General features: G+C 41.7%; 1 protein-coding gene across 2 annotated transcripts in view; it reads left to right on the top strand.

Moving 5' to 3' along the window:
• The window catches only part of LOC147706825 (ATP-binding cassette sub-family C member 10-like), an 875,391-nt gene extending 861,170 nt beyond the window's left edge, over window positions 1-14,221 (top strand). For both annotated transcript variants that reach the window (XM_086925960.1, XM_086925959.1), the window contains exons 20-23: window positions 1,216-1,361; window positions 1,907-2,004; window positions 2,583-2,695; window positions 9,966-14,221. In XM_086925960.1, the coding sequence (XP_086782086.1) occupies window positions 1,216-1,361; window positions 1,907-2,004; window positions 2,583-2,695; window positions 9,966-10,101 (493 nt within the window). In that variant the 3' untranslated portion in view covers window positions 10,102-14,221. The remainder of the gene's footprint in view (window positions 1-1,215; window positions 1,362-1,906; window positions 2,005-2,582; window positions 2,696-9,965) is intronic.
• The last annotated feature ends 2,669 nt before the right edge of the window (window positions 14,222-16,890 follow it).

Here is a 16,890-nt window from a genome sequence, read left to right as displayed (position 1 = left end):
AAAAGCCTAAGCTCTAAAGTTTAATTGACGGCCAATCACCATTGCGCATCAGACACGTCTGCCTTTCCAGTTAGAGTGGACCTAGCAAATATCAGTATCAGTGCCATACAAAATGGCAACATGCCCTGCTTTGTGAATCTACCGTTCTGTAATAAATAACGCGTTGTGAATAAGAGGTCAGCTCTGTTTTCCAGAGGGGGTATTCCTGCGGGCGTGTTACTTGTGAGAAAAACATATAAATGAAAAAGTTGCTGTAGCCAATAGGTAGGCACCACCGACCATCGAAGGGAGGGAGTGCGGGGTAAGGTAGACATCACGGACGACAGGAAGGATGGGCAGGCGGGGGAAAGAATACACAGACAACGGTATGGAGGGCGTGGGAGTAAAGAAGGCATGGCCAACAGGAGGAAGGGTGAGGTTGTAAAGAAAGCACCACAGACTGAATGTAAGCAAAGCACGTCGTGCCTGCAGAAAGAAAAACATGATAAAGAAAATAGTGCCTAAAGACTAAATAACAGATACTGTGTAACAACCAAAGTAAAAGGGCCATGGAAGGTGAGAAAGACTAGACAGTACTAAAGAGGGACTAACAAACCTATTTACGAATCAGAAGCCAGCATGTAGGAAGGACAATGACACAAGCCAATGACAAATATGGACGAAGAGTGGGCGGGGCTTCTATTCCCTACTCCACTACAAGTCCGGCAGAGCATGCGTGCTGACTCTAGGCTCGACCTAAAAACCTTTCCTGCCACTATCTGTGCTTCCGGTGTCCAGTGCCAACACATTTCCATGTAGTGTGATAGACAAGAAATACTATGAGACCCAGGATACAGACTCCCTCTCAGTACAGATAATGCTAAAGGCAGCAACCAGGCAAAGTAACTAAGGGTCACTGTACAATTTTCCCTTTCTGCATGTCAAAGAAGGAATTCACCTATTCAGATGCTCTTCTTAGATCGCCATGATCAGTGAACGGTGCAATGTGCACATTTCCTGAACTTGTACATGTTTATTCAGCATGACAAGTCGGACATGAACACATAGGGGTGTTAGGATGAAAGTCTCTCCCTCTCTTTCTGTTCCTACCTCTCTCCTCAACGTTTTCTTTCTCAATCAGATTTTATTTTCCCATATGCTGGCCATAATGTCATATCAATTCCATCAAATCAAGCTTTGAAGTTAAGTGATGTCTCTCACTTCTTGTTTCCACAGGTCCAAGCTGGCCATCATTCCCCAGGCCCCATTTCTCTTTAGTGGAACAATCCGGGAGAACCTGGACCCAAGGGGCAGTCACCGCGATGCTGAGCTGTACCAAGTCCTGGAGCAGGTCCGCCTGAAAGAGGTGGTAGCTCGCATGGGTGAGTGTGGTTCAAGTCACTATCCATGCAAAGTGACCTGTAAGTAACAGCCACTACTATGCAGTTGTACATCCCTTGGTGCTTAATTTTGTTGTTCACTATTCATCGGATATTAACATCAGGCTACCCCACTCTCTACAGTGGATCTTATTACTTTCTGAAAGCATCACAGAGAGAGGAACTGCAACCTAGGAAGCTTCCAAAAACCTGTGCTCACTAAATAAATACAACATGATTGAGATAAATAGAAGGGAACAGTGGACTAAGTATTGGATGTCCATGCTTCCTTGAGCAATGGGTCTGCACATTTACCTCCTAAGGAGTCATTCAAAAAATAAAACTGTCAACATCAGGAAAATGGAGGGTTTTGCATCAGGCCTCTGAGTGACGTTGTGGAAGGCTCATGCTTCTCTGTCTGATATCACTTACAACCACTCTGTGGATAAGGACACCATTTTTTGTTTGCGACCTATCTACAATTATAATTATTGCTTGTCCTTACTGGTCTGCCATCATCCTCTGCATCTATTGTTATCTCCATGCAGGTGGGTTGAATTCTGAAGTGGGAGAACAAGGGAAGCACTTCTCGGTAGGACAGAGGCAGCTTGTATGCCTGGCAAGAGCCCTCCTGACTGATGCTAAGGTATGTGGATAGATTAAAAGGATCTTTCCCCAAATATGTATAAGCCTCCCCTACATCAAAGCAAAAACACATTTTCATTGAGGATTATTCATGTTTCATCTTCTCTGAGACCAGCTGAGCGATTACCCCCCCCCCCCCCCCGAACCCCTCTTAAATGTTACTCTGTCAGCTAAAGACAAATATCATTATCATTGTAGAAAAGGGGGTAGAAAAGCCATAGTTTTGTTATAAGCTATGGCTGAGCTTTCACCAAGTTAAAACAAAATCTAGTTCCTAGAAGTAAACAAGTTGTTATAGCAATAAAAAGCAGTTGGGAACTACTTAGATCAGTGGATGAAGATAATGGGCAACTTCAGCGAGCAGTTTAGTGTTGACATTGTATAGGTACAAAATATATCTGTGCATCACTGAGACAGGAATAGTCCCAACTCACAAATCCAACACCAACGGTCTTCCCCCAAATCAGAGGTCGGGCTGAACTATTAAACCACGCCAGAACCCGCCTCTTACCCTCCATGTTTACTGAAAAATACAGCTACCTTTCAGCAACTCATGTTTCTTCTCACCTTGTGGTACAGGTTCTTTGCATTGATGAGGCCACAGCGAGCGTCGACCAGAAGACCGACCAGGTGCTTCAGCAGACGATTCGCGAACGATTTGTTGATAAAACTGTGCTGACAATTGCCCACAGGTACCAAGGTTTCTTCCTCTAACTGTTTAATAGAAGTAGATCCATTAAGTTTAATGGTCATTGTAGCGTCCTTCCCAGAATGGTTACCCTCATAGTCATACACCACACAAACAGCTTAGTATTACACATCTTCGTTTGTCTGCGTGTAATTGCAAACCATACATTCTAAACCAGTCTTCATTACATTCTGCTCTAACATGTCAGTTCTATGGAGTTCATCCTGGGCCCAAAAGTTTTCATCTTTTTTAGATCGAAAGACGCTACATTTCCCCCTCTGTTAAATAAAAATCACAATTCTTTGACAAAATATATATTGAAAGACATTTACAATCAAATTTCTTCAATCGATTTTGCTGGTTTAATTGTTTGACCTGATCTTGTTCGGGAAACAGGGAAGTGTCATAACAGATGTCCAGGAGCTGATTCAGCGGTTTAGAGGTAACAGCAGTTGCTGATGTTTCAGACCTAGCCTCTCTTTCAACAATTAGTTCTGATGAATGATTAGTTAAGTGCCTAAAATGAGGAGTCTCTGGTAAGACTTCCCACGGCACTGGGCAGACAGTATGTGTCTCTTAGTAGACACCACTTGAACAGGTTCTGCATCAAAGAGAGCATCCGATTTTCTTCTCCGCATTTGTAGTAGGAGCATGGTAACTCCTTTCTTGAAGATGATGTTTTACGCATGTCATCTTTAGCCAGTATACACTCTTATCTTTTGTTTGTTAAACAAGTCCTTCTCATGATTTGTCGTTTCCTCTTTCTTTCTCTGATTGGTCCATTGAGGTAACTTGGTGTTCATTGCTCTCCAGAACTTCATGTCGCAGGACTTTCACCTGTGGTCTGGAGAGGTGCTGAATGATAAGCTCTCAAGGTAGAATTCAACACAGTTTTGTTTTCAAATTAAGCTTCTTGAGAGTAGCACACTGCAATGCTCTCTTTAGTGTACTCATAAACGCTCAACAAGTCCGTTGGCCTGAGGCCACAGAGGTGTGCTCCTTTGCTTTATATTCAAATGCTCCAAGAAATCGTTGAACTCTCTACTATTGAAAGGAGGGCAGTGTCAGAATTCACTATGGCTGGAACACCCCATGTCGTGAAGATGCCATCTAGTCTTTCAGTGACTGTTTTTTTTTGTTTTAGTAGATGGATGATCTTCAACTAATGGAAATCGTGAGGATTCATCCATAATCACCAGCAGGTGATGTACATTGTCGAGTGGACCGATAAAGTCTTTTCCCTCCCATGCATGTTTTGGGAATTGTGACATGTCCAAGGTGTCGTGAATAGTATTTGTAGAAAGGCAACTGCATAGATGACAGGCCCTTAATTCCTTTTCAACACTGTCATCAAAGTAAGGAAACAAGACTCAGTTTTGGATAGCTCATTTTGTGGCAATGATTCCACCATGTCCTTCATGGGCCACTTATTTTATGTCTCAGACTCTCCGGAATCAGAGTTCTTGACCCTCATAATATACCTCCATTCTGAATTATGTACAGTACATCCTTAACATTTTTTTTTTTAATTCACTATCCCTTGTGAGCGGTCAACTGTGTTGTTTCCATGACCGATGTGTAATTATATCCTTCAACTTTAACATGTCGCTATCATGGCTCGTGGCAGTGATAATCTGCACAAACGAAATAGCAGCTACTGTGTTTGCTTTTACAACCAAGTTGATATAGGCCTGAACCGACTTGGATGGAGTACCATGACTTTGTATAGGCACTCTGGAAAAGTATCATCAAAAATACAGAACCTGCTCTAAACCGGGACAAACATCATGAGCATACCCCAAACCATATCTTGGTTCTAATAATTAGCTACCAGCTCTTCAATGCTGTACTCACTGGGTGCTCCTATCCCTAATTTAAAAATTCTCATATGTGTCTGCCCCCAGTACACAGATGGACTTGTATGTTTTTCACACTCAAAGATTTTTGCACGTTATGATAAACAAAAAATGTGTGAGGGTAGTGGAGGCACCTCACGGAAACACCCCCTTTGGATTTCCAAATATAATCAGTAAAGCTTGATGATCAGCTACCAGCGTAACATTTTTTCCTTACAGGAATACATGGAAATGTTCACAAGCTCATACCACGGCTAAGCTTTTTTTTAAGGTTGTGAGTAAGCACGTTCTGTTTGAGACAGACTTCAGCTTGCAAATGCCACAATATGCATTTGAGCATTCAGTTGTCTGCTGTGCAAAGATTGCGCCTAACCCGACTGGACTAGCATCAACAACAACGTTCATGTCACCATTGAAACCATTCTGCTGCAGATGGCACACCAAAACCTACAGGAATATTTACAAGGAGCCACAGGATCAAACAAGCATTTGCAATGCAATAGGTTTCACATTAGTGAAAATGTAAGCTATTGGTGTTGCAAATGTCAATGGTTTTATTTTTGTTTAAAATTATGCCAGCAGTAGCCTACATAAGAAACAAATTCAACATGAAGAAAAGGGTGCACTCTTTCCTTAAGATCTAATATAGGAATTCTATTACCATGAGCCTTAATAAGTGGAGTTTCTGTTTGCATCGCAAAAGCTACAAAAGCCGAAATTATTGTAGACTTTGTGATAAAAAGGTGTCCCAGTTACAGCCCGTATTACTGCACCCTTTCCTTAAGACATAATATTGAAATTCTATTACCCACAGTGAGTGGGCTATAGTGATGAAGCTCAGGAGCAAGAGAGAGCAGTGGTATGGGTCAGGACTCGGAGTAGCTGCAGGGGCTGTGCGAGAGAGCACCGGACTAAGGTTTGTCTCAGGTGAAACTGCCCTGGAACGGAGCAGCACTACAGTTACTCAGGACTGGCACGAATAGCGTTTCGGAAGCACTGGAAAAGGCACCACTGGAACAAGGCTGCACCATGTCTGTGGTGAATAAAAATTGCAGATGCGGATTCGGAATGCAGGGAGACACAAACGAAACCTAAAAGTGGCTGCGCCATGCTTAAACAAAGCACGCCACACGTGCACATAGTAATCGTAATAAAAAATTACCCTGCAGTGGCTTTTTTTGGGGGGTGCCATATTTACAATGTGACTCTAGAGGCCTTCGGTGTTACTTGTGCACTTCTAACGCCTATTTTTCTTATTGCCATAGCAGTTTTTGGTAGTGAGCTGCAAGGTAGGTGTCCTTCTGAAAAAGTATCGCAAAAGTTATGCAGCTGTATGTACAAGGAATTTCAGAAACGCCTCAACTTTTGAAAAACAGGTGCTGAGTCTGAGGCATATAAATGACGCATGGACACTGGTATAAAAGCAGAACATACTCCAATTATTTTGGCAAGCTCAACCACGCCATGGATCTACTACTGTTGCAGCTCAGAGCACCATGGAAGCCACCCCCCCCACCACAGAGGTAGCGCAGAAGAAGGAAGCTGACAATCTGCCATGGTATTACACTCATTGACCACAGGGAGGAGGAAGTCATTGCCCATTACAGGCTCAGAAAGGAGTCCTTTGTCCACCTTCTGCATCAGATAGCACCAAGGCTGCAGCCAACTTCGCAGTGCTGCACCATCATATCTCCGCAGACCAAGCTATTGGCTGTTCTTGACATGCTGGTGTCTGGAGCTATCCAACCCACCACAGCCCAAGGTACAGGAGTATCCCTGGCATCCATCTCAGGGTTCCTTCCCTCAGTCCTGGATGCCATCAAAAGCCTCACACCCCAGTACTCCTCATTCCCCACACAGCACAGCAATAGGAGGAGAACAAGCAAGGCTTTTATGCCATTGCATGATTTCAACATGTGTTGGGGCAATGGACTGTACCCATGTGAAAATTGCGCCTCCAGCTGCAACATCACACATCTACCGCAACAGGACGCACATCTATTCAATGAACGTGTCATAAATGTCCTTGGGAAGTACCCTGGCAGTGCTCATGACTCATTCATCTTATTGCATTCTGCCATCAAGGAGCGCTTGCAGAATGGGACGTATGGGAAATGCAAACTGGTTGGTAAGTACTTCTCAAGCACATGACAGACCACATGGCAATCAAATATGTAGGAGTACGTTGACATATCAGTCTTGGGTTGAATGAGACCGTGCATACATAGTTGGTGTAGGCCTACATACTTGCGCCATACTGCATGGCATATGCGCAACACAATCCTACAAGTCACACATATCAAGACCGCCTATGCCACTATGGGCCACATGTACAAGTAAAATGTGGTGATAGAGTATTACTATTCATGATGCACTGGTGGAACAGCTCCCCAAATCATGTCAATGTGGTAATGCAAAATGTGTTTGCATGCCATTGCGTGACCTCATAGGTATGCAGTAAGACAAGCCACAGCAAAGCGCAGCATTCATTCACTGTACGTTAAGGTTGTGTACCATCCAACACCAATGAAGATCTCACACAGTCTATGTGGGGAACATGTCAGGGGACATGTGGAGGAGAGGAGGGCTTCAATCCTGAGGATGACAACAATGTAATTAGGGAAGATAGGCCACATTGACAGTTCACAAATGGTCAAGGTGAACAGTCAAAGTCAAAATATGTAATAATAAATCATGTAAAGCGCTCCAATACTTTTCGGTTGAGTTCGTACTATATACAAACTTGCTGCATTTCTTTTCTAAATGCGGGGTAGAAACCACAACAGATGGAGAAAAAATGAGGAAAATGGAGGGAAAAAGAAAGGGAGGGCAGAAAGGAAGAATGAAATATAGGAAATACGGAAAGAAGGAAGAAACCGCGACAAGGAGAGGTCAATAAAAGGATTGATACAAAGGTGAAAGGTTTGAGAGATGGAAGAGTAACGTTATATTTGCATGGGTGAGTGCACTTAAGACTGGATTGAAGGATGAATAATTGAGCAAATGATGGAAATCTGGATGGATGAGTGATTGATAAAAGATGGGTGGGTGGATGGATTGATGAATGGAATGGTAAAGGAAGGATGGATTAAATGAAAAGACAGACAGATGGGAGCATGAATAGGCAGGGGAAATGGACACTGGTTGAAAGGCTCAAAGGTGGAGAGATTAATAGATAGAAGGAGGGATGAAAGGACCTCTCTAGGGAGGACAGGCCTTACGAGCTTCACTCTTCTGAAGGCCTTTGAGGTACCAACCGAATTAGGGGGAGGGTATTTTAGTTTGCTTTTTGGCTACCCCTGTGTCCACAATACATCTTCGATAATAGCTAAAGGCTGTCTATAGGCGAGACCTTGAAAAAGGCCTGGCTAGGGAAATTCTTAAAGGTATTGCCCCTTAAGACCAGGGGCATGAGGGGCCCACAGCCGTCTCTCTTTTACTACCCGATGACGGTTCCTGGAGTTCTCTCACCTCCTTGCAGAACGGTGCCCGTGAGGCACATTCTTCTTGTAGTTAAACCCTACAAAATGGAATTCCTTCCCCTGCTTTCCAAAAGTCTTTACCTTTTGTTCAAGAATGGCTTATAGCTATCTTTTGCCTTGTTTTTCTACATGTCTTTTCTCAATAGAGAGAGGCAGTCGGCTGATTGTAAGCATTTGTGAAAGTATTCCTGTTAATCATAGCGCCTGTTATGCACTGCTGTTAATTGCAGCGCATGACGAGCACTGTGATTAACAGGAATCCTTACACAAAGGCCTCAGGCAACCGGGAAATTGCTGTTTTGACTCCACATGCGTTAAGCGTTGGTTCCTCACTACAACTGCAACATACATGGCATTTGCTAGGACCACTGCAAACTCTCTAGGAGAACACAGTCGATCCATGGGTTAATTATCCCCTAACTCATCAGCAGTTGTAGTGTCCTCCCCAGCCTGGGTACCCGCAAAGGGCTACGCCACACACAAAGCTTAGTATTACACATCTTTATTCATCTGTGTGCAACTGCAAATCCACATTTCTGAAACAGCCTTCATTGCATTCCTCTGTAACACTTATTTCACACCACAAAGGAGTTCATCTGAAGCCAAAAGGGTTCCATCATTTCTAATTTGTTAGACACTACAATTGTGAATTCATATATATCATATTGAAAATGGAAACATTTTGCAACATTCTCATCATTTCTGCTATAAAGTAAGGCACACCTAGACGAACGTCATACTTCCAGGCAGACCATCAGAGTAAAATTAACTGTTCACAGAGCTTTTGGATGCAGGGATTGTGATGAGGTGCAGTGTGGGTATGTATTGTCTAGTGCACTTTTAGTGCTGTACAGTACAGAGTGGGTTCTGTGGAATGCAGTGTGTGTGTGCAGTGAGGTACTGTATGATGGATGTTGGATGTGGTGTATGTGCCTTGAGACACAGTGTGGATATCTTACTGTGTATTGTCAGTAGTATACTGTGGTATCTTTAGGGTGCAGTGTTGTTGTGGCGTTCAGTCTGAGTGATGTGCAGTGCTAGTGTGAGAGGGTCCACTGTGTGTCACATGGCCTTCTGTGTGAGTGCTGAAGGGTGCTGTGAAATTTAGTTTGAACTTGGTAAAATGCAGCATAAGTATATGGTTTGATGTTGGTGGAGTGGCAAGCAGGTTCTTCGTTTAAGACGGTGTATAATTCTTAGGGTAACTTTGTTCATATGTATGTTACTGCAGCACAGTCTGAAGTTGTCAGCTGTCACTGATGAATTCTGCAGAGCACACGAGCAGGGATTGAGCACAACTTGACCGAGTTTTTCCATATAACAAAACCGGGTTTATTTAGATACTGTCACTGTTATTACACTGTCTGTCTATGCTTTGTAATATAATGTATATTATCTTCACTTTCATTTTGTTCAGAAAAGACCTTATTGTGTCAAGTGTGTTTCCTGTTGCCCATACAGCATCTTGCTTTCCCTGCTCCTTCCTTGCTAGAGGTGTCTATACCTTTCCACAACTCCCAGAGTGAACACAATCTGCTAGCCCTCATTTACTTGTGGTTTTCACATGTGTGCACACGAAACAAAAGATAGCATGAATTTACTTACTATTTTAAAGGAATAGCACTCAATTGCTTTGCATTACATGAGTGATAAGCAAGGGTCACTGTATGTTTAAATGATGAGGGGGCTTACAGGGTAAACCTCTATGGAGCACCATATTTTTCCAGTGATTCTGCACACCCTCCTTCTGTGTGCCTCCAGCTGCAGGTCACAGTAGCTGTGTAGTGAGAGCCATCGAGCCATGGATGGAGGATCAGTAGGACTCACTCTCAACTCTTTCACCAAAGCTTCCATAACTCATTGTATGAAGAATAACCTGTGCAGTTGCATACTTCTCAGTTACACTCTTCCCTGCCCTCCCTCTCTCTTCACGCAGGTTGGACACGATCATGGACTCCGACCGGGTGCTGGTGATGCAGGCTGGGAAGGTGGTGGAGATGGGGTCCCCTCAAGTGCTGTGTACCATGGAAGACTCTGCTTTCTACCGGCTCGTCCACAGCGGTCAGCTGTGACAGGAGAGCCAGTGCTGCAATGTGGAAGCAATGGGACACGAGGTCTCACTGGGATTAATGAGACCGAGCTGTATTGGTTAACAGACTGACTTGGCCTGATGCCAGTTAATTAAATGTCATTGACATTTGAATACAGAGGATAGCTGTGCACTAAGTGCACCATTGTCACTGTTTCTATCCTGGTGGAAAACCATGGAAATTTACATTAACTGGATCACTGCTGAAAGTGTCAAGGAATGAATCCGTGTGGAAGATGAGGCACTTATTGGCTAGAAGGATGGGCAGTGTGGGTAGTTGTACCTGGCTTAGAGTTACACACAGAGCACAGGTTTAAGGCTCTCTGCTTGGTACCTTCCAGGAAATGGAAACAGACTAACTGGACGGAAGGCTCAGGCATAGTATATTTTAACTCGACAAAAATGCAGGGAGGGCAGAGATAAAATTTGGAATCAGTGGATATTGACTCAGAAAGATGAGCAACCACAGATTGCAGACAGAGCCTGGATTATGAGCGGGCACAAAGCAAAGAGGAATAGTCACAAGCACACAGTACTAGCTGGAAATTTTAAGGCTCCAAGTTTAAATGGCGATCATATGTTGCAACCATGCCAGTTTCCCCCAGGAAACTATCTTTCCACTGCCCAAAATCATAATGATAAATAGCTGGAGGTTTAGTTAAGTACATAACATTTCATTTTTGAAATAAAACATAGGTTATGTAAGTTATGGTTTATGTCAGACACCTTTATCTTATTCAAATTACCAAAGTAAGCAAGATCATTGCCAAAATACTTTTTTGTTAGGGAGTGAGCCAAGAGCTAATGAGATGAGGGACCAGACTCCACTTGAAGTCCTACAGGGATTCTCTTGGTCTTGGTATGTGGTGCAACAGATTAATCTGAACAGGATCGGCGATTACTGCCTAGTGTAGGGGGAGATGGATGCCGTCACCCTGTAGTCTTTGCCATGTTTTCTGACCATGGAATTACTTCACAAACTGCCTTTTTTACCTAATTGTGACTTTCACCTTTCATCGTGTTGTCTGTCCTCCATACTGTGTAACCTAACAAAACCTCAACTGCTTTTGTACTGTAACTGTTCTTAAGCAAAGCTCTCTGTTACCCATGTGGGTCTTTTTTACTGAAAAGATGCTGCAGACACAACATGAGGTAAGTTTTATGTATTTATTCTAACCATCAACCAAAGCAACCCTCATGGAAGCAGGATCAACTTCAGCTGCCTCCTACATTCAAAAGACTCACATTCCTATGTGACCGCACAGTATTCCTTGACATGACATTGTAAGATTCTATAAACCCAACACATCTTCCTCCTCTTAGAACATGACATAATAGACAGCATGAAATACACATAGAATGACTGACAACTCTAGCACAAATTCATCACCCTAAAACATAGTCCTTACATCTGGTAGTAAAGGACTCTTCCTTATAGAGCTTCCTGAAGTTTGCCATTGATCAATGGAAGACTTGACAACTGAAGATTGTGGTTGGACAATGGAAGGCTTGACAATCTAAATCTGTTGAAAACAGGGAGACATCTAAAACAACTTACCACCACATACCTTCAATATTCTTTCTTTATTTCAACATTTTCCACCATCCAATCTTATTGCATACTCATGCACTCCAACCACTTGTTTAGGCTTTGTAAAACCGAGAACTGCTTTTATCACTCTTGAAAAGTTTTTTAACCATGACCATGTCAACCACCTTAATATCAAATGGACAACATCCCTTCCTTTCATAATGATCTTGAGCTATTTACCTGTTTTTATGCACACTTTATAACAAACGTTCAGGTGGCAACTTCTTCTCCATCCACAACCCATTTATTTTAGAACCTGGTAACCTACCCTTAAACAAACCAAAAGGAGATACCCTGGTGTCAGCATTGGGAGTGGTGCTTATTGCCTAAAACAAATTCTTCACTTCCTGCATCCAATTCATACCACCAACCAGCGACAACGGAATATTTTCTGTATTACTCTGTAGCAACTGTCGACAAGACCGTTGCTCCTAGAATGGTAGAACTAGGTAGGTACATGTTTAATACCCAGATCCCTGAGAAACAGTTCATATACATTTGTAACAAACTGTGGTCCATTGTCAGTGACAATCTCATCTGGTGGGCCTTCATGGAAAAATACATTCTCCCACACATCTCTCATCTAGGTATATTATGCACGGAACTCACCCCAGGCCACCTGGAGAAGTGATCACCCACTATAATTCTATACTTGTCCCGGCTAATCACATTTTAAGGAACAATAATATCAAGGGTCAGCTTGGCCAAGCCTTGTTTGGCACTAGAACAGAACATGTAGGGCTTGGAACAGTAACCTGAGACTTGTCACTGGCAGCACAAAACCTACATTGCCTAGCTAACTGTTCCACTTCCCTGTCCATTCCTGCCCACCAAAATAAATCTCTCCCTCTTCTCTTTGTTGCCCCCATTCAAATATATCCCTCATGGGCTAACTCCAGTAACTTTAATCTAAAGCACTAGTTACCACTAAGGTATCCAGTCTATGCAATAATACCTGGACAACCAACAACTCCAGAGCAATATGACGGAACACATCTATATGAGCATCTGATATTTTGGAACTTGGCCAACTTTTGGTGACATTAGGAATGACCACCTGCAAAACTCTGCCTGTCTTTTTCATAGCTGACACCCACTCTTGCTCAGAAATACCACCTTGAGTTACCACTGATAATTCACTGACCACTATTTCGTCATCTTCAATATTCACCATAGCCATCAAATTCTTCAAGGACATCCAGGAAAAGCAATCGGCCATGACATTCTTGATCCCTGGAATATACTCAATGCAACAACAATATTCCTGCAATCTAAACTGCCATTTGGCGTGGTTCTCAAGTCAACTCTTGGTCAACTGCCTCCTACATTCAGAAGACTCCCATTCCAGTGTGACCTCACAATATTCCTTGACATGAGATCTATGAACACAACATATGCCCTTTGCAAAACTGTAAATAAATAAGTAAATTACATAGTGTTAGAGACTTTGCAGCTTGAAGCAATAGTCTTGAATCATGGAGACGTCTCGTTACATTACAAAGTTGTGTGTGTTGCACATTATTATAAGCTGAGTTACTCCAATTGGTTCAATTAACGCATATTATGGCCATTCATTCTACATCCCAATCGGTTGTCAAGTTTAATGACAAATGGTCCAAGTGTAAGTATGGTCCAATCAGTGAAAGAAACACTACATCAATAGCACACACCTCCAGTGCCACACACTGCGAGGGTGACCAGCATTTGAACTCTCACAACAGGTAAATAGCAACAAGGGCAAGAACCTGAACTCAAAATGCAGTCCTATTCAATGCTCAGCTGATTGCAGAGGATCTCCTGGAAGTTGTAAATGCTGCAGGAAGTGATTCAACCATGAGGAATCTTTACTGCAGACTGTTTCAGTTTATTTGCGGTACACCTTATTAGGCTCTGGCTTACTACATAGGGCTGCCAACCACTTGATAAAACGATTTGTAAAAGATGAGGACCGGATATATGGAAGCCTGCCAACATGCACGATTTGGCAACTATACTATCAAGGCTTCTCATAGCACAGACTAAGAGGAGTGCTGGTAGTGAGAATACATTTAAAATAAGTAATCCCAGGGCAGAGACTCCAGGTCATTGTGTCATACTTAATGATAGTCATGTGTTCCTAGGGAGCACTACCAGGCCTACGTGGCGCAAATTACATTTTATGTGCCTTTAAAAACCTTTAAGATCTTTAAATCTAGGCTTAGATGATTGGATCAACCAGAAGGTAACGACTCTACACTCTAGAGATGTTTGGCAAAATTATAGTGGCATGTGCCACTCTACAGAATATTGCTGCCAGAGCTTCCATTGAGTGGGAAGATGATTATCTGATTTGGCAGAAGATACATTTGATCATCTAGAATCATAAAATCAAATTGTTTCTCAGAAGGGACATGTGAGAAAGAAGGACTTAGGTAATTACCATTTCTATGCCCTACTTCACACATACTCTTCTTCTGCATTTCATTTGGTAATTCAAATTATGTATACTAACATTAAAATCAATTTCAGTAAACTTATCTGTGTTGTATAATGTTTTTAGGCCTGTAAATTCCTCTGTATGCCGTGTACAAAATTTCAGCACTAATTTGCACAATAACTGTTTTACTTGTATTTTACATAAATATCATACTACATGAAGCTTATTAGATTACAACAGTTTTACAATTTTCTGAACATTCAGATCAGCAGGTGTCAATATTCAAACATTTCAGTTTGTAGTATGAATTGCTTATAAAACCAACATTATTTTTTGATTAACAATACAAAAACTATACATACCTTAACTAACATACTCCAAAATGTAAAACCTTATCTAAAGCCAGAATAAATAATCTAACAGTATATCTATTCTAATCCAAAGTTAAACATATTCAAAATCAAACTCCCCCTTATAAAATATCATATTGAATCTACAACACATTACAATTCGAATACAAATGTAAATCTATTGTACACATTACTATTGCACATATCTACAAGCAGACACTATAACATTTTCCCCTCCCTCTAAGCCCTACTTATACAAAACCAACTATAACGTTTCTAAACCCTACCTATACTACAATATGTAAACCTAATATGTTTTTGTTAAAAACATAAAATACACCACACCCTCATTCCCATAATTTCATTATTGGGCATTGTCATCATATACATTTAAATTTGTTGTACCTTGGTGTACGATGTGTCCTGGCATCCCAGCATAATTATTTTTATTGTCTATAATAACGTGTTCACATTCTTGGAGTATCGTTGCAGGTTTCTTAATCTTTGTGCATTTTGTCTCATTAGCCGTAGGGCCTCATTGCAAGTGTGTCGGAATAGGGTAGGGTATTTACCACATATGGTAAAAGCCATTACACCACAGTGAGGCATTTTTCAATTGTAGCAAGTACTTTTTCTGAGTTGTCAACAGGAAAACAAGGCATAAAATGGATCATTGTTTAACAAACAGAATTCCGCATATTTTGCCTTTTTCCAGGCCTTTTCCCAATGATAAATTTCAGCAGTTTGACCTACCAGAATTTATCTTGGGAGAACTGCAAGGGTGTGATAATTATCACACAGCTCGTAATTCCGACCTCTGTGCAAACACGTGTTTTCACAGGAAAAATAAGTTAGCCATGACGGGCCTTGGTAGCATTTGGTTATTCTTCCTTTTAGGCCTCTGAAGTTGCTGGTGTGGTAGTGTTGCTGCAGGTGGTGCTGGCTTGCTGCTGCTAGTGCTAATATTGCCAGTGGTGTTGCTGCTGCTTCAGCTGACCTTACAGCTCTTTGGTCCTCTTTCGCTTTCTCATGGTGTGCATCTTTCTAAAGCAATGGAGCATGGCTTCTAGGCGATTATTTTGCGCTTCCCTCATCGCTCTTTGCTTCTTTTGTGGATCCAAATTGTCTGTAAAAAAATAATAAGATTGTGTTCTCAGCCACTGATAAACTTTGCTACTGACTGTCACTTAATTGGCCAATATGATATTAGTAAAAGGTCATAGTATACTTTTTATGAACTACGCGCATGCCATGTTTATTTTATGGTCTCAAATGTATTACCACAATCTTGTGCTATCCACTAGTGTGACAAGGCAAACATGATTACACAAATAACAGTGTTGTGAGGATGCACCATTTTCAAAAATGCACAATAACCTGTTTAAATCCACATTGTTGACAGGAGAAAAATAAAATGTCATATCAATAATACAACCATATTTAGCGATTGTAAATCAAAGTTCACATATACTTACAGTGAATCGCTGTGAAAACCTATGGTCTGTTTAGGAAGGCTGTCTGGGCTAATGCTGGGGGCATATTTATTAAAAGTTCACACAAAGCAGGGTAGTGAGCAAAGTTATTGTGTTGCATGAATAGGTAGAAGCTAATGGGCTCCACATCTATTAAGATATGCCACTCATATGCTCTCCCTGTGCTAGCACACTTGAGGCACCATAGCACCAGCACAGGCACATTGGCACCATAGTGCATGGTTGCCAGTGTTACAGGCAGGATTGTTTTTTTGCAGAAAAGAATGCCTTCCTACACAAAAACAATATATAGAAACATATTCCTCTTTCTATATGTACTGCAAAATGCAGCACACATGGAAAGAGGAAGTAACTAGGAGAACTATGCCTCTGTCGGGTATATGCACCATTTTGACAGAAACCCAGTCTTTGTAAATTTGGGTTTGCATTAAAGTACTTGGAACACGCATGCTCCACCCATGTAACGCTTACCCTACACAAAGTAACGCAGAGCAGCACTATCCGTTGTGTTGTGTTACTTTGCATGCACTGATCCACCAAAAGCGACTTTACATGCCTTAGTAAATGCCAAAAATTATTTTTCATTGGGCCTGTGTTGCAAAAGTGAAGCAACCTCAATGTAAAAACATAGTAAATCTGAGCATGGGAATTAAGATAATCTCTTATTTGTTCTGTCTCAGGGAAGGGACTAGTTTAAACAACAAATAGCTATGCTGAATATTTTTTCTATTGATTACTTTGTTTAGAACATTGTTTTTCAAAAATATGTTTTGAAAATATATTGACTCAAATTTCATTCTTACAGGCTAAAACTCCTGGACGCTATCTTGCATTACCTCTCCAGCTGTTATCATACTACTGATTAGATGTAATGAGATGTGAAATGCCCACCTTCAGCATATAAAATATCTTGTTTTTTGTG

The sequence above is a fragment of the Lissotriton vulgaris genome, chromosome 6, assembly GCF_964263255.1.
Source record: "Lissotriton vulgaris chromosome 6, aLisVul1.2, whole genome shotgun sequence".
In the NCBI taxonomy this organism is placed as follows: Eukaryota; Metazoa; Chordata; class Amphibia; order Caudata; family Salamandridae; genus Lissotriton; species Lissotriton vulgaris.
Note: the sequence above shows the minus strand (reverse complement) of the source record. Positions and strands in the feature narration are given on the sequence as shown.